The sequence below is a fragment of the Andrographis paniculata genome, unplaced genomic scaffold (genome assembly GCF_009805555.1).
Source record: "Andrographis paniculata isolate CXL003 unplaced genomic scaffold, ASM980555v1 Contig35END, whole genome shotgun sequence".
Taxonomy (NCBI): domain Eukaryota; kingdom Viridiplantae; phylum Streptophyta; class Magnoliopsida; order Lamiales; family Acanthaceae; genus Andrographis; species Andrographis paniculata.
The window spans coordinates 1,349,985-1,374,870 of NW_026137568.1; the positions used below are offsets into that span (position 1 = coordinate 1,349,985).

The 24,886-nt window shown below is 31.6% G+C and overlaps 4 protein-coding genes across 8 annotated transcripts; 2 read left to right on the plus strand and 2 right to left on the minus strand.

Moving 5' to 3' along the window:
- The first annotated feature begins 1,103 nt into the window (after positions 1-1,103).
- LOC127249264 (calmodulin-binding receptor-like cytoplasmic kinase 3) lies at positions 1,104-7,846 on the plus strand. 3 transcript variants are annotated; one of them, XM_051271992.1, is made up of 10 exons: positions 1,142-1,209; positions 1,476-1,580; positions 1,666-1,700; positions 1,783-2,126; positions 2,524-2,751; positions 5,550-5,833; positions 5,915-6,080; positions 6,166-6,255; positions 6,975-7,270; positions 7,348-7,846. In XM_051271992.1, exons 4-10 carry the CDS (start codon positions 1,880-1,882, stop codon positions 7,552-7,554), a joined length of 1,518 nt encoding a protein of 505 aa, XP_051127949.1. In that variant the 5' UTR covers positions 1,142-1,209; positions 1,476-1,580; positions 1,666-1,700; positions 1,783-1,879; the 3' UTR covers positions 7,555-7,846. The 3 variants fall into 3 exon arrangements, with proteins under 3 accessions (XP_051127948.1, XP_051127951.1, XP_051127949.1); XM_051271991.1 differs by lacking the exon at positions 1,476-1,580 and having other exon boundaries at positions 1,104-1,209; XM_051271994.1 differs by lacking the exon at positions 1,476-1,580 and having other exon boundaries at positions 1,130-1,209; positions 1,666-1,691.
- Positions 7,847-8,637: 791 nt separating this feature from the next.
- Positions 8,638-10,991, plus strand: LOC127249226 (armadillo repeat-containing protein LFR). 3 transcript variants are annotated; one of them, XM_051271935.1, is made up of 8 exons: positions 8,638-8,854; positions 9,063-9,232; positions 9,316-9,458; positions 9,546-9,805; positions 10,022-10,127; positions 10,209-10,347; positions 10,436-10,563; positions 10,661-10,991. In XM_051271935.1, the coding sequence occupies exons 1-8, from the start codon at positions 8,662-8,664 to the stop codon at positions 10,914-10,916; spliced, it is 1,395 nt and encodes a 464-aa protein (XP_051127892.1). In that variant the 5' UTR covers positions 8,638-8,661; the 3' UTR covers positions 10,917-10,991. The 3 variants fall into 3 exon arrangements, with proteins under 3 accessions (XP_051127892.1, XP_051127893.1, XP_051127895.1); XM_051271936.1 differs by having other exon boundaries at positions 9,549-9,805; XM_051271938.1 differs by having other exon boundaries at positions 8,708-8,854; positions 9,320-9,458.
- A 20-nt stretch (positions 10,992-11,011) lies between these two features.
- On the minus strand, positions 11,012-13,791 carry LOC127249225 (3-ketoacyl-CoA synthase 11-like). The gene is made up of 2 exons (XM_051271934.1): positions 12,943-13,791; positions 11,012-12,749 (listed from the first exon to the last, which is right to left on the minus strand). The coding sequence occupies exons 1-2, from the start codon at positions 13,789-13,791 to the stop codon at positions 11,967-11,969; spliced, it is 1,632 nt and encodes a 543-aa protein (XP_051127891.1). The 3' UTR covers positions 11,012-11,966.
- Positions 13,792-20,183: 6,392 nt separating this feature from the next.
- LOC127249413 (uncharacterized protein At5g64816) lies at positions 20,184-23,555 on the minus strand. Its single transcript, XM_051272189.1, has 3 exons — positions 23,352-23,555; positions 23,190-23,248; positions 20,184-21,945 (listed from the first exon to the last, which is right to left on the minus strand). Exon 3 carries the CDS (start codon positions 21,939-21,941, stop codon positions 21,561-21,563), a length of 381 nt encoding a protein of 126 aa, XP_051128146.1. The 5' UTR covers positions 21,942-21,945; positions 23,190-23,248; positions 23,352-23,555; the 3' UTR covers positions 20,184-21,560.
- Between the last annotated feature and the right edge of the window lie 1,331 nt (positions 23,556-24,886).

Consider the following 24,886-nt stretch of genomic DNA (forward strand, 5'->3'; position numbering starts at 1 on the left):
TTGTTAATTTATTAGCTAATATGCACATAAAGATATTAAATTTTAAATATTAATTTTAATAAATCGGACAAGTTATACGCAATTCGACATTCATGGCCAATTTATTGGCGTGCCGGATCAAGTATGATCCTAAAAATTTTGGACGTACTTAGAAATTCATACACATTTTCTTCGATCAAGTTTGGATCGAATATTGAGATCATATTTATTTTTATCAATTTTAAATATAATATACAATTTCGTTTTTTTTCTTAAGTATACAATTTCACAATATTCTTTTTGTAGTAAAATTATACTATGTTTAATATCATTTTTTTTTACAAAATATTCCGCCAAAAAAATATCCTTAAATAAAAAAAGCCTAAACGAGCACTTATTTATTTATTTTTAACAATATGCCGTGTCTACAGCATTTAAGTTTATTAAAAAACTTTTAATTTTAATTTTATTTAAATGTATATTAATTATTTATTTACTGTATAAAAATATTAGTAATAATTAATTAGATAAATATAGTATAAAAAATAAATTTAATAAGTAATTAAATTAAATAGTATATTAAAAGCATTATAAAATTTAAAATTTAAATATATAAAAATAATATTATACTATATTATTTTCTCTATATCATTATTAATAGTAGTATTTATTTTTTATTAACATTAATATAATTTTATATTTATAAAATACTTCTTCAATTTTTTTCTTTTTTTTTCTGTCAGTTAAAATAAATTAGTACTATTCTCTATCTACATAGTATAATATTTATTTTGTTTCTGACATTAAATAAAAATAACATAAAAAAAATAAAAATTAGAAATATTTTATATTTGGTTGATATTTAGTTTTACTAAAAAAATAAAAAATTAACTCCTGCTGACATAATAGAAAATTTACTCCTCCTTTCCCTTTCTTCCTTTCTTCCTTTCTTCCTTTTCTTTTTTCTTCTTCTTCGTCCATCACCCTGGCTATATATTGTAAAAAAGAAAACGCTAAACCGCCGGTTCGAACAAACAGTTTACAGTTCGGGAAAAAAGACGAACCGAACCGTACGATAACCGGTTTCGGTTCGATGGCACAGCCGGTTTGAAAACCTTCCCCAATTTCTTCCTTCCTTCCTTCCTTCTTCCTTCTTCCTTATGCGTCTTCTTCGCTTCCTCCTCCTCCTCTTCTTCTCCTACGTTGTGCCGCCGCCAGCTGGAACATCCGGTGAGTTTGTTTTCGTTTTATTTTTAATTTTTACTGCGCCTATTTGTGTATATATATATATAGAGAGAGATAGACAGAGAGAGAGGTTAATAAATTAGATGCTTGTTTGATTATTGGAGTTTCCAAAATTGTAGAAAAAATAAAAAGTTGTTGGGTTTCTTGGGTTTAGTGGTTTCTAGGATTTGGTGATTTTCTTTTGTGATTTGCAGCTGGGGTTTTTGTTTAATTTTGATTTTTTGATGTGATTTTGGTGGTATTGATTTTAGGGATTGGATTCTCCGGTGGAAATCAGGGGTTTGGTTTTAGGGTTTTGGGTATTCGAAAATTGAATTATTCTGAGTTGAATAGAAGGTTTTGGTGCTGATTTTGAGGTCTGAGAATCATTACCTGTGTGATTATTGTTTGAATTTTGATATCCCTTGAAGCTTTGTAATGGAAAGTATTATTGATTGCCAGAATGTTCATTCAAGACCAAGAAGAATGTAAGGAAGGTATTTGATTTTGATTTTGATTTTGATTTTGAAGCATGTATTGTATTCTTCAGTTTCGAAAATTTCTATTTTGATGCATCAGGTTGGAATTGTAGAGATATACGAATTCGTGATTCGAAGCCATGGTTGGATGTGGAGCTCCAGAGTGATGGGAATTCTTGTTTGAATCATTGCTGAAAATGGGATTAGTTTTGTTAATTTTACTAGTTCTCGTGCATTCGCCGATCGTGCCTTCTTTTGGGTTGTCGAAGCCTGTAAAGGCTTGTGGAACATTCCATGTAGCCTGTGCTGATGATCCTACTCGCGAGTTGTTTTACATTGATGGAAAATTGGTGGATAAATATTTATTCTGTAAGAGTTTGAGGTTTCATGGGAGAGATTGCTTTCTTCGGAAACATGTTAGAAGCCATTATTGCCATTCTTTAGGTATCATCGATTTATTTTTTATCTTTAGCTTTCGAAGTTTATCAATTTTAGGATTAGGCAAAAATGTTTACAATCAACCTGTAGTTTGGAAAGTATGCATGATACTTATTCGTGATTTAAAACCTGCATGAGGCTTCTCTAATTTTAGAAAACATTGTACAGAATTCCCTAAAAATTGCATGAGGCTCTCTTTGTTTTTAAAATATTGCACAAAATCACCTAAAAAAGTAGGAATAGGATTTTGTGCAATGTTTTTAAAACACCATGAAACTTCGTGCAGTTTGTAAATCACGAAGAAACTGGTGAAAGATTTTTCAAACTACAAGTGAATTATAAGCAATTTTGCTTTAGGATTATTATTGTCCGAATCTTGCAAACGCGCATCCTTTGTTTACAGGAAGAAGATTGTTAAAACCTGTGGTTAGGGATGGAGACAGTTGGATTGGTTACGGTGAAAAGTCTCCAAGTGGAAATGATGAAAATGGCAATCGGATTGTAAAATCCAATATGCTAGTCATTGCAGTGCCAGGTTTCTTCCTTTTATGTTGTGCGTTGATTTGTCCATGTTTTCAAGCAAGGAAAAGAGCAACCGAGCATACGGTTCTCTCAAAGGAGCCTAATTCCAGTGAGTATGATCAATTCCATTTAATTGAATGTTTGCTGTTCTTATCTTTGAATGCTCCGTCTTTTTTATTTTAGTTAGAGTTGACAATGGGTCGATTCATGTTGGATTAAATTACTCAACTCTAATCCAATCTGTTTATTATCGTGTCGGGTTCGTGTTGACCCGTTTATTATCGTGTTGCGTTCGTGTTGACCCATATACATAATTAAGTCGAAATCTTTGATTCAAGTTAAATTATTTTTTGTCGTGTTGTCGTGTTATATTAGTTTTCATTGGTTCGAATGTAATGTTGACAATGAAGTAAGTCGAAATCTTTGATTCAAGTTAAATTATTTTTTGTTGTATTATCGTGTTATGTTAGTTTTCATTGGTTCGAACGTAATGTTGACAATGAATTAAGTCGAAATCTTTGATTCAAGTTAAATTATTTTTTGTCGTGTTGTCGTATTATGTTAGTTTTCATTGGTTCGAAGGTAATGTTGACAATGAATTAGGTTGAATTATTTAAAATTGAGCTTAAGTTTAAATTAATACATGAGTAAATCATTAAATTATAATTATTTTACATATATAATAAATATATTAATTACTATTAATATATTATAATGGAGTTGTCGTGTTGGGTTCGAGTTAAGAGCTTCAATCCTAACCCGATCCATTTATTATCACGCCGAGCTCGTGTCAACCCGTATAAATAGTCGGGTGAAATTTTTTGACCCAAACTCAATTATTTCGTGTCAAACCAGTTTTTGCAAGATCTAATCCTAGTGGGTGTGTTTTGTTTGGGGGTTCGGATTTTAGGTTGAAATTTGAATAAGAAAATATTTAAATTGGAATAGTTGTATGATGTGATATAAATAATTATTGATGTGATATTTTGAATATATAATTAATTTTTAGAATAATATAAAAAATAAAAAATGGGTATTTGATTTGATATTTTTTGGGAAAAAAATCTGTGTGAATAGTACAAGTCCTTCAAAATCCTTCAAACAAACACACCCTATCCTTCATTCGCCCCATGTTTCTTTTGTGTGACTTGATATAATCTTTAGTGATTTTATCTACCTTATTCGCACATTTTTTACCGTGTGGGATTAAAGTCCATGATTATGCTAAGGCCTTGTATAATAATCTTAAAAACATGGGTTTCGATTCGATTAAATTAACCCCCTCAACATTATGTAAATGAACAATATGAGCTCAATGGTTTTAACATTGTGTATAAATGTAAATTATTGTTCATATATACTTGCATATAGCAGATTTGATTATATTTTTAATCCATCAAAGTAGACATAAGATAGGCTTAATATATCATTTGAATTTGTTTTTGAAATTATGGTCAAATACCACAAAAGAAAAATGTTTTATTTTTTTAAGAATTATTTTGATGGATTTATTTATTCTATCCATAGGATATGATTAATAATCTCATGAGTTAATCATTTATTGACAGATTCTAATGGTTGTGTAAGGGTAAAACATTTTCATTTCCTTCGTCCAATGAAGTTACTTAGTCGAACATTAGGGTTATATTTGGATTGGATTTGCGGGTTTTTGGAATAGTAAAATTTTGAATTGAAATAGTGTTGGATAAATATTATTTTGCATTATTAGATTATCATGTTTAAATATACTACTCGATTTCACTCTCGTTATCCTCATCTATACCCTTACAATATATTCCACAAAATTTTGTTGAACATTTAGGGTGTGTTCTTTTTGTGATTTACACGTTCCAATTTCTGTTGGGAATGATGAATTGCATAGTAAAAAATATTGAAAAAGTCAAAAGTAGCAAAAACCTTGATTTTAGATCACATACATTTCGACACCCGTATCTTATATATGAAGTATTTCGTAAATTTTTGTTATTTGCAAATCGCAATATTAGCTTATAGTAAGGTCGTGATTGAGTGGAGGTGCAATTATTTTCTCAAGTGTTCTTAAAGTGTAGCTTATTAGGAAGTCTTAGAGAAAATTAACACCTCAGTCTAAACTTTAAAATTAATGAAAACTTTTAGTAAATCAATATGCTGATAAAAATTATGATCTAACAAGCGAGGCATGTTAGAATATTGTTAATGATGGTGGCTTATCTTATGTTTTTTAGCTTTAAAATTATATATATTGCGCGTTTATTGTTTTTATTGTATGTAATAGTTAAGTTTCATTTCTATTGTATGATATTTATATGCTTCATACATATTCTGAATTCACTATCCAATTCTATTCAAGGGGAAAACATCGATCCTGTGCTTCCTAAAATAGCTTTAGGTTTGAAATTTTCCAATTACTCTTTTTTATTTTAGCCCGAGAATATCCTCCTAACATTCTTTACATTCAAGCTCGATTTGGCATTTATATACATTGCTAAGTAACATTTATCCGGAAACAAAGTACTCTCTCCGTCTTACCTACCATGTCTACATTGTCATTTCTGTTCATTCCACATTTTATGTCATTTTTCTTTTTCAGAAAATAATTATACATCTTAATCTCATCTAAATTATCGTGTCTACAGTAACCGGACACGCTATGTTTGACAGAGGAAGTAATAAATATAGTGTGAAATAATCGATGATAATGTTTGCTAAGACAATCGTTCGCTACCAATTGTTCACTTGTCTTGCCTACCTATGAATATGAACATTTACTTACGTACGCCAAGATCATGTTTAATCTTATGCTGTTAAATTACGATTTTCGTATGTTCTTTATCTCAGTTTTTGCATTCTACGCCAAAAAAATATCTTAATAAGTTCTATTTGTATGACATCGAAACATTCTTGCAGTGGACTCAATTACGTCTCTAGAAATGAATCCTCCATTCGAAAAGTATCCCGGAAGTCCGTTGAGGGCTCCTCCAAGTCCACTAAGAGTGCCACCGAGTCCTTCAAGATTCTCCATGTCACCGAAGCTAAACCGTCTTGGATCTGTGCATCTAAACATGAACCAAGTTGCGCGGGCAACGCACAATTTCTCGTCGTCTCTACTGATAGGCGAAGGAGGATTCGGGACTGTCTATAAGGCTGAGCTACCAAACGGTCAGGTCGTTGCAATCAAACGAGCAAGAAGGGTAATACCTTGCGTCTTCATGTCCCACAAACATTATTTAAACAATATTCATCATAGTTTTTGTGTTTTGGATTGATTTCAGGAACATTTCGAGGCCCTACGCACCGAATTCAGAAGTGAAGTTGAACTGCTGGCAAAAATTGATCATCGTAACCTTGTCAAGCTTCTTGGTTATGTCGAAAAAGGAAATGAACGCCTGATTATAACGGATTATGTACCAAACGGTACCCTTAGAGAACACCTTGATGGTAAATGATTTTGATCTTCGAAAGCCTGCCCGGTTTTTAGCTCATATACAAAAATTTTACTTAATTTGGCCGTCGATCTTTGCAGGCCTTAAGGGAAAAATATTGGATTTCAATCAGCGGCTTGAAATCTGCATCGACATTGCGCATGGCCTGACATATCTCCATCTCTATGCTGGTAAGAAGTCGTTTTGCCCGATTGTTTATTTATCTATAGTTTTTGGGAAAGCATGTCGATAGCGGCATAAAACCAATTTTGTTTGATGATCTTTAGGAATCCTAGGTTGTGTTTGGTATTGATAATTGACAGCAGAAAACTTGTTTGTTTGAATTAGAGAAATGAAACTTTGAAAAATATATTATTTTCATTTTTCTCCCATATTAAGATAAATCGAGAAAAATGAATGTTGCATTGTATATATATATTTAATTTTTTTGTACTATTTAATTTTTTATAATTTTTAAAATTATATTATTTCAATTTTACAAAAATCATATTTAAATTATTTTTAGATGCATACGAGAGAGAATGGTCGGATGATCAGACGACCGAACATATAATAGAGAGTAAAGTATTTAGTTTTTAGGATTTTTTTTAAAAAATCACCCAAAATATTTTATGAATTCTCACTAGTTAAAACTTTCAATTAATCATTTATTTTTATTCGATCCATTCCGATAGTTGTATTTTTTATATTTTGTAACTGAATTATCTATTTTACTAAACAAGAATTAATTATCATTCTCTACTTAATGTCCATTCTTTATTGTCATTTTTCTTCAATTTGATTCTCTATACCAAACACTCCCTAAAGTAGAAATGCAGATAGATATTAGTGGTCGGAATTTAGTTTATGCTTGCGCTCGTCGTTATTGTTTGTTACGTCGAATCTGCAGAGAAGAAAATCATCCATAGAGATGTTAAATCCTCGAACATACTCTTGACGGAGAGTTTGAGGGCCAAAGTCGCGGATTTCGGGTTCGCAAGACTCGGGGACGAGTCTGATAAAACGCACGTATCGACGAAAGTAAAGGGAACCGTCGGGTACCTCGACCCCGAGTACATGAGGACGTATCAACTCACGGACAAGAGCGACGTCTATTCGTTCGGGATATTGTTAATCGAAATACTGACGGGCCGGCGACCCGTGGACTTGAAACGACATCCCGATGAGCGGGTGACGATTAAATGGGTAAAGCTTCTATTTTTTTGAGGCGTTCTGGGTTCGTTTAATCGACGAGTTTGAAATATGATCGGAAAAATTTGCAGGCTTTTCGGAAATTCAACGAAGGGAAGTACCGGGAGATGGTGGATCCGTTGATGACGGAAAACGTGGACGAAGAAATTTTGGTGAAAATGTTCGGTTTGGCGATGCAATGCGCTGCGCCGACGAGAGGCGATCGGCCGGACATGAAGTCAGTGGGCGAGCAATTGTGGGGGATTCGAATGGACTATTTGAAAAGCGGGATGCGATAGATTGCGTCGATGATGAATCGATGCTGTGCGATTGTACGGGTTGTTCGACTCTGTTCTTAATCGATCGATCAATCGGCGTCGAATCGACATGGGCATTGTCGATTTATTGCAACACACGAGGCGATTGATTGTTGTAAGAACTCTTGTGTTTGGTGGTGTGTTTGTTCCTTAGAAATTGTTTGGACAGAGGAATGGATGTTAGGCGTAACATGCTTGAAATGTTTGCTGTACTAGATCTTTCACATATGTCCAGATATTTAAATGTGCAATATAATTTCTTAAAATTTATTTATCTTTAGGTCTTTATTTATTTAATTTTTTTTATGACGTGAGCATTCACCCGAGGGTGTGCCTTCATCCAAACCTAATATTCTGCAGCCGCCTGACAGATAAGTCACATTAGGCGAAACATGTTGGCAGGTGGAACTGAAGACGTCGAGTTTGAACCCATGATCTCACTTACGGGGAATCCGCAGCGGCTATTCGACACTGAATAAATTTTCGACCGAATTTAATACCCCACAAACTAGGCCCGACAAGCCAAATTACACTAGATGGTATGCAAATTTGGAGGTGTCAGAATTTGAAAGTTATTAAAATTGACGTGTAAATAGCTATTGTTTTCTTTTTTCTAAATTTAGAAAGTGTCTTATTCAGATTATGTTCAATAATCAATTTACTTATAATTTTTGCAGAATTGCACAAAATTGCTACAAAATTTATGTGTGATTTTACGAAATTGCTACAAATTTCTTATACTTTAACCTAAAAAATAATAAATATACTCATAAATAGTTATTTTTTCTTATAAATTTTTTTATTGTTTTTTTTGGGGCTTAATATTTCTAAAATCATGAAGAAATTTGATATAATTTATATAGATTTCGTGAATTTAGCTTATAATTTTTATACAAATCAAAATTTATTTCCCATAAACGAATTGAGTATAACAATAAAAACTTAAGAGCATATATAATTTTAATAATTAAATTATACAATGTATTTCTTTAATGGGCTTTAGGGTTTTGGAAGCGTAATAAAAGTTGATAAAACCCATTATATCCATTGATAGGCCCAACTGAAGGTCCGGAAAAAAGAACACGAGAGATGCAAAGGAGGGATCAAGTCAGGCAAGGCGGAGCCGCCGGTGGCTCCGCCACTCCCGCCGCCAAGAGAGGTCGCCCGTTCGGCAGTACTATCTCCGCTTCCGCCGCCGCCGCGGCGTCGGCTGCGGCGGGTGACTCCGCCGCACCTTCCACGCTCCTCGGCCCCTCCCTCCAAGTTCACTCCGCCTTCGCCGGTCAGTTTTTGAAACCCTAATTTCCCTCTCTCTTTCAAATTTTGGATCTCTGCATTTATTGGAATGCGTAAACCTGTGGCAAGCAAACTCCATGAATAATCGATTAAACAGCTTTTCGTATCTGTGCTTGCCCTAGAAATTTGATTGGAATGAGTTGTTGAAATAGTTTAGGCTCTGGTTATCTGTTCTTCTGTAAACGATTTTGCAGATCACAATAACAAAAGAATAGTTTTAGCTCTCCAAAGTGGCCTAAAAAGTGAATTGACATGGGCATTGAATGCTCTTACACTGCTTTCATTCAAGGAGAAAGACGAGGTTCGGAAGGATGCTACTCCTCTTGCCAAGATTCCAGGGCTGCTCGATGCTCTGCTTCAAGTTGTATGTTTGCTCCTAAATTGCATTTCCTTGTGTGGATGAATTAGATTTTCTCTTAAGATTTAAGTTATTCTTCGTTAAATTAGATAGATGACTGGCGAGACATATCCCTACCGAGGATCCTCACAAAGGGGCCGCGTGTACGGCTGCTTGGTGCGAATTCGACGGTCACCGGATATGGAAATGAATATGAGAGCTTGAATTCTGGTGATTCTATTCCGCGTCCAGGGTGAGTGACAAATGTAATATCCAACTGTATTCCTTATTTATGAATTATAGTTTTGTGTGAAATCTTTGTTTGTATATGCATAAATAGCAGTGCAGGATCTGGTTCAGTGAATGATGAAATATCGACGCGAAAGTTTACTTCCAAAACTCATTCCACAGCTTGGTGGTTTGAGGAGGATGGCCTCTTTAACCTTGACGAGGAAGGGCGTGCTGAAAAGCAGCAATGTGCCGTAGCTGCATCTAATATTATTCGAAATTTCTCGTTTATGCCTGATAATGAAGTTGCAATGGGCCAAAACCGTCACTGTCTTGAAACTATGTTTCAGTGTTTGGAAGATTATGTTACAGGTTCAACATCGTCGAACTCTTTTATAATCAGTTATTTCGTTCTGCAATTATGAAATACTTCTGTTTGCATCATGTGATTTTGATATTTTGCTGATTGTAATCTTGTATTGTAGAAAGAATATGGTAAGATAAGATTTTATTGTCTGTGGATTATCAATTTGCCTCTCGAAATTCTTCTTTATTATGCATAGTTATGAAATTCTTGAATGATGACAGAGGATGAAGAACTTGTGACGAATGCACTCGAGACGATTATGAACTTAGGTCCTTTACTAGACCTTCGGATATTTAGCTCATCAAAGCCTTCACACATTAAAATAACGTGAGACTTGGACTTGCCTTTTCTTTAATTGCTTCTATTTCAACCTGAATGTTCCGTTGTTAATTAATTGCTTTGTTCCAGAGAACAACAAGCTGTGCAGGCTATCGTCGGAATGTTAGGATCTTCTGTGAGAGCTTGGCACTGTGCAGCTGCCGAATTACTTGGCCGTTTGATACTGAATCCTGAAAATGAACCTTTCCTTAGTCCGTTTACTCCACAGGTCTACTTTGTACCTCTTTTCATATCTTGCTTAAGCGCTGCTTGCACACAATTTGGTCGATTGGTAACATGATTTGTGAAAGGTGCAGATTTTCAAGCGGTTAGTCGAATTAATGAGCTTTCAAGGCAGTGAATCTCAAGCAGCGGCAGTTGGTGCACTATATAACCTTGCAGAAGTTAATATGGATTGCCGTTTGAAACTTGCGAGTGAAAGATGGTTGGGATGTTTTTAACATTATTTCTGTGGCCGTAGATTCTATCATGTTATTCCTTGTAAACTTTGTTTTTAAGCCAGGCACTTGATACGCTTTCAGGGCAATTGATCGGCTATTGAAGGTTATTAAGATGCCACATCCAGTGCCGGAGATCTGCAGGAAAGCGGCATTAATTCTGGAGAATCTTGTTCTGGAACCACAGAACAAGCCTTTGTTGTTAGCATATGAAAATGCATTCGCAGAGTTGCTTTTCTCAGAGACAAGGTATTCTGATACATTTGCTCGGATATTATATGAATTGACGTCTAGGCCAACCAACAAAGTTGCGTTGGCTCGTGGTATTTGGGGCATGTAATTCGCCGTTGCATATTTCCTTGTTTCAAATGTAGGCTCATAAATTGAACGTAAGAAAGCTTTTTATTTTGTTTGATGAGCCTTTTGTGTTTCGTCTTTATAATACTGTTGTACCTGGATGCTTTTTTACAATTATTTTTAATCTCGACTTGTCCTTGTCGAAGCTGTCCATTTTCATCTGCTTTTGCTCGTCTAAGTAATAACCGTGGACTAGTTCAAATATTTTGCGTCTTGAAGTGAATCTGCTTCGCCGTTGTCTGTGAACCAAAAAAAGAATTTCTAGTCATTTTACTTGAAGGTCCCACTTTTTCGGTATTTGTAGAAATCCTTTCTGTATATAGAAAGTTACAGAATGGCTGGCATATAGTTGCAAATTAAAATGAGTGGTACGTCTTTCTTGAATGCTATATAAGTAGGCGGACAATAATATATCATGTACATGATAGCATAGGACCATTGTTGTAGATTCGTAGGAAGTAAACACTCTTGGGAATTGGGACCATCTCATATATCTCCTGTAAGTTTTCTAGATTAGTAGTTGGATCAATCGTTTACTTCTAGCTGTTATATTCTTCGAAATACTATGACTTTATTTAGGTTAGGTGAATGTTACTATCCTAAATGAATAGAACCATTTAGTTGAAGATTTACGTCACAAACACTATGGAATTGCATCGACATTGATTCCCTGATTGTTCCTGCTGTTTTACACATTGTGCAACTCGAATATATTACGACGAGATATGGTCCCTATCAATGTTATTATCCTACATGTATAGAACCATTTCATTCATGCTTTACATCACAAAAATTCTATGAAATTGCATCGACATTTATTCCCTGATTGTTCCTGCTGTTTTACACATTCTGCAACTTGAATATATTATGACGATACATGGTCCCAATCAGATGGTAAACAATGGTTAAGGCATATTATGTAAAAGTTCTACATTGTAATTATCCACTGCCTATGCTTTTCATTGTACCTAACTGGGAGGTAGCTTGGTGGAGACTAATCGTTCCTCTTGTTCTCTCGAGAGGAAGATGAAGTTTAAGAGCCAATCGGCATTGTTTTGGGTATGTGAACTGGAAACTGGTTAATCTCATCTGTCCATACATTTTTCTCTTTAGTTGGGTCAATTGTTTTAAGTGCACGCCAGACACCGCTGTTGCACTTGAAACCAGACCCGAATGCTATTTGCCAGACACGGTTGCCTTTTTTGACGCGCCCTTTGGCCTCAGAATATGCTAATTCGTACCAGATTGAACTGCTGGAAGTGTTTCCAAACCTGTATAGAGTCATTCTTGAAGGCTCTATGTCGTGTCCGGTGAGATTCAGATTCTTCTCCAGCTCATCCAAAACTGCTCTCCCGCCTGTGTGAATGCAGAAGTTCTCAAAGGCAAGCTTGAAATCCGGAACGTGTGGTTTTATCTTCATCTTGAAAACCTTCCTTGCTAACAATGTGGCCAGGAATAGGAGCTGCTCCGACATGGGAAGTACCAAGGGTCCGAGTGTCGTGATGTGTGCCTGCAACGCCTCTCCAGCAACATTCATCAGGTCTTTGGACAGCGACATACCGAGGTACCCCTCGTCATCTTCCTCTTGAATTACACACTTGTAAGACCTGTCATCAGCACCTCTATGTGTACGTAGCGTGTGTATGAGTTCATATTTTGACCGTCTGCGATCAGAAAATCGGTTTGATAAGAGAATGGCTGCCCCTCCCATTCGGAAAAGGCAGTTTGAAAGAAGCTTTGATCTGTTTTTTCCGGCGTAGTAATTGTGTGTCATAGACTCTAAACTCATGACCAGTGCATACGTGTTGCGCTGCCCCTGTAGAAGAGCCGGAGGACATTAATTTAAGTTTAAGGAATGATATACATTTACAACAATAGTTATGTCGGTCTATTTATTTACAAGTCTCGAGTTTCTTTTGATTTTAGCTTTTTATCCTTTCGTAGATTGTGTATTTAGAGCTCTAAAAATGTTCTTAACATTGCAGTAATTTGAAGTTCGTCGAATTTACCTGCAAGAGCCTCTTTGCAAGGTCTATGGCTATCAGTCCAGCGCTGCAGCCCATGCCGCCTAAGTTGCAGCTCACGACATCCCCCCTTAGCTTGTAGCGATTGACGATCATGGCAGAAAGAGACGGGGTGGGGTTGAAAGCAGAGATATTGACTATAAGAATACCGATTTCTTTAGGATTCACTCTGGTTTTCGCAAACAGGTCGTCAATAGCTCCAATTATGACTGTCTCAGCTTCGTTCCTGGCGCAATCAAAGGGTCTTTTTGGTGGAAAATCTTTGATACCAGCGGCATAGCACTTGTCCCCGACTCCCGACCTCTCTAGAACCTTCTTTATGAAAGCTGAACTTTCTTCATTCACAACGCCGGAAATCAGTTCCAGGACCATCTCTTTGGTGCACATGAAGGACGGATCGTCAGGTTTGTAGCAAGAAAAATCCACCAGGTAAACCCTTCTCGGCTTGCTCATGAAGTAAACTGTGGCTAAAATCGACATCACAGACACACACACCACCACGGAAAGAACATTATATCTGAGATGATAGTTGCACAGCTGCAGGATATCGTAAACATGGGACATCGACACATTGGCTGCCATTGCAAGAGCAACGGATATCGCCACAACATACAGGCCATTGGAAATCAGGTAGCGACAACCAAGCCTAATGTATTTCAGCTTGATCGAGGAACGGAAATTTCTCTCATCTTCTCTGCTCACAACATGAACCACCGGAGAAGAAGCTGCTGCCGTTTGGCCGTCAGGTACCATTCTTGCTCGTCTTTCTTCTGAAAAATTTAATTTCTCGACTGCGTTGGGTGTTGGTTGTGTCTGTGCATAGGCAAGCAACATATCTGAGGTTCTTTATAGTGCCAAACCTATCTGACTTAACCGAGTTCATAGCTGCCAAAGTAATTAATTCTTGGTGACAGGAATCGGATAGGTTTGGTTTGTTAGTGAGTTATTAGCTACCAACGTATTTAATTCTTGGTGGCCACACTGGCTGACACTGTTAGAATCTGTTATTTGCATTTCTTCTGAATTGGCCTAATTTCTAGCATACAATTTAGGGAATTTTTTATGAAAGAATCACCATAGGAATTGGAGTATATGAATGAAGTAGGGTTTGGTTAATTCCATGGAGAATCTCTTGAAGTTTTTTTTTTTTCTAAATGCTTTTCATGGTAGGGGGGAGATCATGGTAATCTCATATTGTTGATGATTTTAGGATTTTTGGTTTGTTTCTTGTTGGTGAGGATTGGGTTTTTTAGGTTTGAGTTTTTTGTATAGATAATATTTGATGTGATATTTTATAAAAGAAATATGTCTATATTTATATATATCCGAAAATATAGAGTCCAAATAGTGAAAGGTGCGTAGGTTTGGATTTTTGGATTTGGATTTTTGAATAGTAAAAATTTGAAGTTTGAATAGTTGTTTGATGTGATATAAATAGATGTTGATTTGATGTTTTGAATATAAATAGATTTTAATATAATATAAAATATAAACAATAATTGTTTGATTTGATATTTTTTAAAGAAAAAAAAATTTTAATTGCAAAAATCTTTGATAAATAGAGTTTGGTTTCAATAGCTTTATTGTGCAACATTGTGATTTTCTATAAAAATATAATCTTACGAGATATTTTTTTAACTAAAATCCAAAACTATGTTGGGTGTGTTCCTTAAATGTTTGGCTTTAGGTTCGTCGATATAGTGAAATTTCGAGTTGAAGTAGTATTTAATATGATCTAAACTGGTATTTGGTGTGATGTTTTAATGAAGATTTGTTTTTTTTTTTTTTTATACGATTAAATAAATAATATGTATTTGATTCGATGGATTTCAAGAAAAAAAAAGAAAAAGTGATAGATAGTGTGAGACCATATTCAGACCTAAAAAATTAAAGGCTTTTATGTTTTAGAAGTGTTGGGATTTTAAATTGTTTTAGAAATAGTAAAAAATAATAGGAAACAGGTATTTGGTGTTATATGAATTGATGGCATATAATATAATATTTGAATTGTGAATTTGATACATTGAATATAAAAATAAAAAAATAGATTTTAGAGTTAATATTTTATGACGTAGGTAGGGATGGTAAAGGGGGCTTGTAGACTTACTGTTTAGACCTGACTCATTTAGTTGAGGTCATATTCTATTATTTGAGTATTGAGTTTGTTATGAAAATAAATTTTGAGGTTGGGTATTGGGAACCGCTTCGAATTTAAAGTCGAATTTAATAACCAGAAAATGTGTATATATATATAATAATAATTGATATTTTTCAGTGTATAAAAAAATTATAAGCCTAAATAAAAAGCCTTAATATTATACTATAATTTAAATATATAAATACTCTTCATTTCATTATTTTTGCTCGTGTACTTTTATTTTGTTCTTGTATGTATTTTTGGTATGTTCTATAAATTAGTTTAATTTGTATTTAGACTGTAAGAAAAAAAATTAATCTTTTAACCCAACATTTTTAGGTGAAATAATTTTTTATGTGTGGTATGAGAAATTGTGTAAAAAATATAAAATATGCTATTTTAGGTTGAATATTTAATTTTTTTATTTTTTGTAATGACTTTTTGACTTTTTATAAGAAGTATTTAAAGTGTTTTTACTTTTTGATTTTTGTATAAAATATTTTATGTTTTTTATTACTACCTCCGTCCCTCTTACCGTGTACGGTATTTTAGGAGGGGTGTAATCAGTAGATAATTAAGAATATATTAGTAAAAATAATTATCGTATAATATAAATAATTATAAATTAAGATTAAGATAACTAATTAGTTTAATTAAAATTTTTTAAAAAAAAATTAAAAATTTAAAATGAGATTAAAGTGTGTAATTATTTTCCAAAAAAGGAAAGTGACATGGTATGTGGGACGGACATAAACGGCAACGTGGACATGGTATATGGGACGAAGAGAGTATTATTTTTGGGGAATTGAAATTGAAAATTAGCGCTGGGAGAACAGATTGTATCTAAATAAAGAAAATTTATTAATGTTTAGGGACATTTTAAATAGGAAAGAAGTTGATTATCTGTAGAACCCAGTTTCATATCTCAATAGCTAAGTTGCCATCCCTAACAAAGTGTACTTTATTACTTAGTCATATTTGGACCATCTCTGAAAATAATTCATAATTACCATTGTTAATATTTTGGTCCGATGTCGATGAATCTGCGCACATGACCAGCATGTGTGCTAACGCGGCCCTCATGTAGATCTCCATGTCATATAACATTAGCACACGTAATGGTTACGTGCATATTTCCGTCAACAGGGGATCTAATTATGAACGCCAAATGAAATCTTTGAGAATGGTTTGGTTAATTTTGCAGTCGACACTTTAGCTGGTGTAGGATCGGTAGAAATGTTTTACTTTTTTTATACATTCTTACCCTTTTACGTGCATAGTGATCTCTTTAAGTAATTTATCGTTAGGCGAGTATTATTTATGTGTAGGCCGAAAACTAATCCCTGTTTAAGAAGCAACATAAAAGTTTATGTCAATAGTAATCTTTGAAGAATAGGTTTGGCAATTGTTTATGAATGGTAGTCGACACTATAAAGCCTTGTAAAGTTGAACCTATGTATTTGCACTAATTAGGATTTCCTTTGTCACAAGCTTTGGTTTGTTTATTTTGGTTATGTTCTTTTTTAGAAGTTTTTTTTTATTTTTTTATTTTTTTATTGTGGAATTCTCACTATTTGTGTTTGTGTTTTGGTTTTGGTTTTACGATGAAATAATTGTTAAATATGATATTTTGTACTAAAATTTGTGCTTCTTTTCGGTCAGGATTGAGTTTTGGGGGTTTTTAGTTGTTTATTTAAGTAATATATAATGTGATATTTTGTGAAAAAATATATATATTTTTAGGAAGTGCAGAGTCCTAATAGTATAAAATTTTGTAAAGGTAGGAAAGAAACACACTATTTATTTTGAAAAATATGTTTACATGAGTTGTGCATAGATTTTAATAAATATAATACTATTATATTAATTTATATTTTAAAAAAAAATTGATTGATATAAAACGTGGAAAATAAGTGAATGATGTGAGAAAAAAATTGGATAAAGTGAGTGTGTAAATTGTAGAATTATAATAGTAGCGAAATTGAATGGCAACATTGTTTGTAATTCTTAGTTTCGAAACTTAATGTAAATTATCTTTGTACTTTAAAAATTGCACAATATTTTTTTATACTTTTAAAAATATTGCATAAAATTTCCACGGTCTAAAAGATATAGATGACAAAGAAATGTAAAAAGAATTTTTATGCAATATATTTGAAATTAGAACGCCGTGCAATTTTTAAACATACGATGAGATTTAAAACTACATGAGTTAGTAGTAATTTTGCCAACTTGTAAATAAAGGTAAGATCGAATGGTATAAATTAAGAAGTATGTAAATTATTATTTTATTATTATTATTGTTATATGTAAATGAAAATTGAATGTTTTTTGTATAAAAAATTAAAAGAAAAAAAGCATATGTTACAAAATTGTGCATGGTTGAATAGATTCTTTGTAGTTTAATTCTAAGATATTTGAAGTTAATTACCTTCTTATCTAATCATAATTATTAAACATAAAACATTAATGAATTACTATTCTGTCTTGGAGTTATTGTAATACGGCATTTCCTTTGTCGGTACGATGCTTTTATTATCGGCAACAATCGCTACTTCTTTGAGAGTTGAATGATTTTTCAAAACTCTACCCGAGGCAACTAATTCCGTGGTTGTGTATCTCATGACCGCGATGTATACTCTCGGCAAATTATTTTGTTCTTGATCGATGAGGGTAGATATGAAGTTAAAAATTAGTCGAAATTGAATTTTTATTTATTTATTTTTTAATGGCTATAGAATAGGGGTTCATTTTTCGTAATTGTAGAAGTGACCACACCAATACTACCAAATAACCATATGATAAATGTGGAGACTTTTAGGGCTTTGAATTGAAATATATCCTTCACCAAATAAGAGTCCCATAGGGACGATTAGGTAAAAGCTGTTTATAATATACATACATATATATATATATATATTTGAAGTTTTTTATTAATATTTCAGCAAATTTGTATAAATTCCACCTGTTGTTTCTCGAGATTGCGTCAAATTTTTTTTTATGGTTTTCTAAACTCTGCGTTTAATCCTTTCGGCTATTCTTATTTAACAGCGTTCGACAAGCACTGTGAATATATTTCATAATTTTTATTTGTAAATCCTTGAGATTACAAATATACTAATTATTTATCGATTTAACCTCAATGAACAGTAAATATAGTAAAAAATAATTGTTTTTCTATGGTCTTTAAGAGTTTTTTTTTTTTTAATTGTTCTTTGAGATTAAATATAAGATAAAATGAAAATATTTGTAATTTTAAAGTTTAGAAATAAAAATTTTGAAATTCATTTATAGGTTGAGCGTGTGTATGTCAAACACCCTTAAATAAGGACGGTCGAAGAGTTAGACGCTGAATCTATGAAATCATGAGGGGGTTTGACGTAATTTTGAAAATATGAAAGATTTGGCACAATTTTATTAAATCACATGTGGGTTCTATGCAATTTATTCTAATATTTCATCAATCCAACTCTAAGGTTTATATTTATTTTTTGCACGCAAATTAGAGAATATTAATATTTTAATAGTAATGAGTTGATGTAATAGTGGAATGATCAAATTGTCCTTATTTTTAGATAAATGTATAATAAAATGAAGTAATATGGTAAATAAGTGTAAAAAAAGAAGAAGGTACAATTACTAAAAAGAGAAATATAAACTTTTGAATGGGATGGACAAAAATACGTAAATGTTAAAAAACGGAATATTCTTTTAAAAATATTGTATCAAATATTTATTTTTAATTTATAATATTATATTAAAATCCATTTTTTATGCATAATATTGCATCCAGTTATATTTAAATCACATTAAATATTTAGGATTTGTTCTTTCAACTAATTTTTATGCGATTCTCAATATATTATATACTTCATTCCTCCCATCTTTTGTATATGATTTATAGTAGATTAGATAATTTAGTTAAAATATAACTAATAAATAATTAAAAAATATATTCTTAAAAATAATTATTATATAATATAAATAATTATAGACTAAAATTAAGATAAGTAATTAATTTAATTAAGAGTAAAAAATTATTGATTATAAAATTTAAAATGTAATTTGTATAATTATTTTTTCTTAAAAATGAAGACAATAATGTGAAATAGACAAAAATGGAAATAGTTAAACACAAAAAAGTGAATGGAGGGAATACTATGTCACCATTTACAAAAAAGTAAAAAATAAAAAAATTAATATTCAATATAAATATTACTATTTTTTATACTATTATTTACATAATTACATGTCATCATTTACCAAAACATAAAAAATTAAAAATTAAAAATTAATATTCAATATAAATATTATTTTTTATACTATTATTTACATAATTACATATACTGCAATTTAAAACCGGAAGAACAAAGTGAAAATAAACCACAAAATTACATGAATAAACTCAGCCTACTCTTGGGAGGGCTAAATTATGATTATTGGATCCATACAAAGTCTGACAGGTTCATACGTAAAATTTTGATTTTGATTTTACTATTCTAAAAAAAAATTCTTTAAAAAATATCAAATTAAATATTTATTATATTACACTAAAATTTAATTTTACATTCAAATCATCGCATTAATACATATTTATATCACATCAACTAACTATTTCAATTCAAAATTTTAGTCAATACTGAATATATATATATATATAAATTTATTAAATTAATTTTATAGTAAAATCTAATTTATTTGCTTTGGTACATATATAATCGAACGGTCATGAATTAATCCGTAGGGCTAACGGTAACAGCAGCCGCAGTCCTTATTAGCACATAAAGTCTATTTATAGGAAAGTTAATTAATAAACTCATTTGCTACGAAATTTAAATACTATAATTTTAAATAAAAATAATTTGAATTTTTATGTGATATTTTAAATTTAAAAATAAGTTTTAATATAATGATAAATAAATAAGTAAACATTTGGTTTAATATTTTTTTTAGAAAAAAATAAAAATAATAAAACCAAAGTTAGCAAACACACTCATATTTTCTCTATATTAGACTTCTTGCGTACAACCAAAAAAATATATATTTATTTTAGTGAATAATTTTTTCGGTGCGGATTCAAATGATAACATTAAATTCAATTACTCAAACTTATATAATAAAATAATTAATTAATATAATTATACATAACTTACATATCATATCACACTTTCCATTTTCGTCCGTCACACGATAAACTTCCCAGTCTACACCCCTTTATATTTTTCTACTATTCACTCACTCCCCAATGAAAATAAACTCATAAAATATCAAATCAAATAACTATTTAAATCAATAATATAAATACAAAACACAATAAAATCACATTTTTAATATATATATATACATATATATATATATTGTCTTCGATATCCAAATGTGTGTTACATTTTTAAACACAAGTTTTAATGAGTGTGTAACTTCTATTACTTTGTCTTCTATATATATAAAAATATATATATATATAAAAAATATTATAATTTTTAACTTTGAAAATAATGAAAACAATTTTGTACAACCTAGAAAGGAAAATAGAGCACAAAATTAGATTCCATACATATTTTTCATTCAATAAATCAAATCTAAAACACTAGCAAATATATATATATATATAGACATCTTTTTCTATACCATTGATTTATATTTAATATTTCTTCCTCCTTCAGCTCTAACTCATTGTAATATTTTTTGCTTATGTAAGAGACGAAAAAGTATATAAAATAATTAATATTTTAGCCATTGTAAGTACAAAGAAAAAAAAAAAGCAATTTTATAAAAATAAAAATAATTTAATATATATATATATATATGAACTATGTTTAAATAGATACTTTTGAATTGAGTATGCGAAAAGAGTAGTTCTAATTAAAATGAATGCAGTTTGGATCGTCGCTGAGAAAACGACGATCCAACCCAATATTGGTAAAAAAGAACATGAGATGGGCCGGCCCAAAACAAATTTATCCAATCCGGCCCAATTAAGATTACTACCAAGAAAACTACCAGACCAATTACGGTTCGGACCGTCGTTGAGAAACCGACGATCCAACCCGATATTGGTAAGAAATTACATGAGATGGGCCGGCCCAATTAAGATTACTACCAAGAAAACTACCAGACCCAATTACGGTTCGGATCATCGCCGAGAAACCGACGATCCAACCCAATATTGGTAAAGAAATTACATAAGATGGGCCGGCCCAATTAAGATTACTACCAAAAAACTACCAGACCAATTACGGTTCAGACCATCGTCGAGAAACCGACGATCCAACCCGATATTGGTAAAGAAAACCCATACAATGGGCCGGCCCAAAACAAATTTATCCAATCCGGCCCAATTAAGATTACCACCAAGAAAACTACTACCAATTCAAATTCATTTTCACTGATCACATAATTAAAGTGAACTACTTAGCAACAATCAAGCAAATTAAGATAGTAGAGAGAAAGAGAGCAAAATGCATCATCATAAAGAACGAGAATTAGAGAGTTTAAGACACTCACTTTGGCATCGGCGGAGGCAGACGTCGTTCCAGTTGGGTACCTGGTGTTGGTTAACACACACGGTCCGGGCGCAGGCGTCGGCGCAGGCGTCGAGCTCCGAGACGCCACACACCGTCACGCATGTGTCGGGGATTGGATCTTTCGAGAACGTCCCGACTTTTTTCAGCATTCGGTTCGACGTGCAGACCCTTTCGCACACAAACACGTCGTCGCCGCTCTTCTCCCTGCCCCGGGCGCTTTTGATTCGTTGCTCCTCGGTGTTTCTTGCCTTGATTCTTAAGGCTTGACCGGCGACCAACACCGGAACAGCCGCCCCCAAAAGGGTCCACCATACCTCAACCATGGCTCTGCATTTGAAGTAATTGTTTCGACTGGATGAGAATAAAAACGAGCACAAAACGTTTTTTTAATATTAAATCGGCATATAGATCCATGCAAATAAGCCACTACTCAATTACTCAAAGTTGAATAAATTTCTAGTTAGAACTTAGTGGAAATGTGTATCAAATTAAGTTGAATTCGGATATGTTCGTAGCTTTAGACATTACCACTACATTAATATCTTGTTGATTAATTTTGGCTATATGTTTATTTAGAGTTTGGTTTCAATTTCTTTACTATGCAATTCTCGTAATTCTGTATATAAATGCCATATTTCTTCTTACAAAACATTACATCCAAACTACTATTTAAACAAAAAACCACAAAACAAAAACCCAATTAGACAAACATTTATATCTTGACGAATTTTGGCTCTGTTTATTTAGAGTTTCGTTTTTAGTTTCTTTACTTTGTAATTCTCGTAATTTTATATCAACAAACAATTTTCTTCCAAAACATCACATTCAAACCACTATTCAAACCAAAATACAAAACAAAACCCCACGTAAACAAACCCTTTATGTATCAAAAATGCATCAAGATACACGACAATAATGTAGTCGTAGAAGGTATAACCATGGTTCAAACGGTACAAAGCAACAAAAGCAACCCGAGTCACTAACACTTTCGCATGATTAAAAATGCAAGTTCTATTAAAAATGTGGATCTAAGTATAAACAGAACTACCCTTCAACGACTAATCGTAAAACGTTTATTGTTATAGAGAAATGCATAGTCATTGGTGCAAATAGTTAGTCGAAACCAGGACAGGAAATCACAATAGAACATAATTCAATGGTTATTTTGATATGAAAATTGATGCAACTCAGCTGAATTACAATTGGAAAACTTCTGAAACGGCAAGCACTCAATCCATGTTCCAAATCATCTCTAACGTTAATTGAATTTTTGAATAACAATTGAAAATGACAAGAAATTGCACCAAAGTTCGAAAATTTCTCACATTTTTTTCTCTTTCCACCATACAAGAACAACTTTGGAAATTCATTCGAGTTTATATTTCAATAAAAACTTTCACCAGTTCTAATCCAAACCAGAACAAAGCATCCCACAAAATGATTTCACAATCCACAGGCCATGCATTTTCTCTAATTCAAACGCTTACATATCAGCTTGCACAAAATTAAGAAATCAGAACACTAAAAACAGACGAATTAGTGAAAAAAAAGGTAAGGAAGAAATGGCTCACAGTCACAGGAGAGGCACTGCGTCGTCTTCTTCACAACAACCGTAGCTCCAACCAGCAAGCTGCCAATAGAATCTCCGATTATGTCAGATCTCCAACGAAATTAACAGAAAATCGAAACAGGAGAGATAAACCCTAACGCAGAACAATTGAGATGAAGCTTACCCCGACGGAAAGCAGTCTCAAGTTCTTCCCACCATATTGATCCTGGAATAAGAAAAAATTAAACAATTGCTCTTGAAAACCACCGGCGGCAGCAGCAGCGAGGTGAAGAAGAAGACGGAAAAGGAAGAAAGGAAAAGAATGAGGGTAAGAAGTAGAGAGAAGAAGACGATGGGTGGGTCGGCGGCTGTAGTGGTTTTAGGGTATAATGTTTTATTGTTATTATTATTGTAATAGTAAGTAAAACAATTTTATTTTATTTTTCAAAAAAATATGTACATTTTAGATTTTAAATTTTTTAATATTAACTAATTATAGTTTTAATTATTTATTAATTATATTTTTAAAATTTTTATTAATTAACTACTACTAAAATATTGTATTATAGTGGATAAAGGCACAAATAGTACAAAGGACTGGAGTATAAGTATTTTTTCAGTTTTAAATTAATAGTTTTATTTTGTAATTTTTGTTTGTTTTAAAATAATAGTAGTATTATTTTTATTTTTAATAATCAACTTCTATTTTTTTTATAAAATTATTCTCATTTTTCATAATAATTACATAAAGGAGAGTATTTTTATCTTTTAAAAATATTTTTACAACAAATATTAATATAATACTATTATACTTTATGTCCATCTCAAATATCTCTATTGTTTTACACGAATGAACGGATTGATGTGTTTCTTTTGGTTGAGTTTGATAAAAATTGGTTTTGATTTGGTATTAAAATAATATTATTTGATGAGATATTTTGTGAGATAAAAAATTGTATTTTTTTGAAAAAAAAACACATAGTCAAAATAGTAAAATTTGTGAAAATTTTTGTAAAGAAACATATTTTGTTCTCTAAAATTATATTATTATTTATTTTTAAAATTATTTGTTAAATTTATATCTGTTTTAATAAATAATTTTATTATTTTAGTTTTAAAAATAATAATCAATATACACTTTTCTTGTATTTTATTCTGTCTAAACAAAACTAATATTTTTTATTTTAATAATTTTAATCGCACTATCTATTTATAAATATTTTAAATTTAAATTTATAGTACTTATTTACATACCACAAAAGTAAATATAATAATATTCAATTTAAATAATACCATTATTATATAATATATCAAATTTTTATTTAAAATTAAAAATTAAAAATTACTTACTAATTTTAATCTGAATAATTCACTAGGATCTCAGCACAATTCAATAAAAACTTTTATTTAAAATTAAGAATTACTTACTAAATTTAATCTGAAAATATTATTACACTTTTATATTTTTTTTATTAAAAAAAAAAACAATTATTATCCACTCATATTAAAACTCATATCCTGTCAAATGATCACACATTTATTTATAATATATATAAATCACAATATAAAAAATAATATATTGTATTAAATAATTAATTTTTTTATGAGTGAATAATGTATATTTCATATTAATATGTGTTTATTTATATTTTTTAATAATATTTATAAAAAAATATTCTAATAAAAAATGTTAAATAAACCTATTGATTATGTATATGT

What these genes read in the sequence shown, in the direction of transcription:
- LOC127249264 (XM_051271991.1), top strand. Translation starts at nt 1,880, where the DNA reads ATGGGATTAGTTTTGTTAATTTTACTAGTTCTCGTGCATTCGCCGATC. An exon ending in CTCAAAGGAGCCTAATTCCA is followed by an intron (nt 2,752 to 5,549) that starts GTGAGTATGATC and finishes ACATTCTTGCAG; the next exon opens with TGGACTCAATTACGTCTCTA. An exon ending in AGCGGGTGACGATTAAATGG is followed by an intron (nt 7,271 to 7,347) that starts GTAAAGCTTCTA and finishes AAAAATTTGCAG; the next exon opens with GCTTTTCGGAAATTCAACGA.
- LOC127249226 (XM_051271935.1), top strand. Translation starts at nt 8,662, where the DNA reads ATGCAAAGGAGGGATCAAGTCAGGCAAGGCGGAGCCGCCGGTGGCTCC. An exon ending in TCGATGCTCTGCTTCAAGTT is followed by an intron (nt 9,233 to 9,315) that starts GTATGTTTGCTC and finishes TCGTTAAATTAG; the next exon opens with ATAGATGACTGGCGAGACAT. An exon ending in AAACTTGCGAGTGAAAGATG is followed by an intron (nt 10,564 to 10,660) that starts GTTGGGATGTTT and finishes ATACGCTTTCAG; the next exon opens with GGCAATTGATCGGCTATTGA.
- LOC127249225 (XM_051271934.1), bottom strand. Translation starts at nt 13,791, where the DNA reads ATGTTGCTTGCCTATGCACAGACACAACCAACACCCAACGCAGTCGAG. An exon ending in TTGCAAAGAGGCTCTTGCAG is followed by an intron (nt 12,750 to 12,942) that starts GTAAATTCGACG and finishes GCTCTTCTACAG; the next exon opens with GGGCAGCGCAACACGTATGC.
- LOC127249413 (XM_051272189.1), bottom strand. Translation starts at nt 21,941, where the DNA reads ATGGTTGAGGTATGGTGGACCCTTTTGGGGGCGGCTGTTCCGGTGTTG.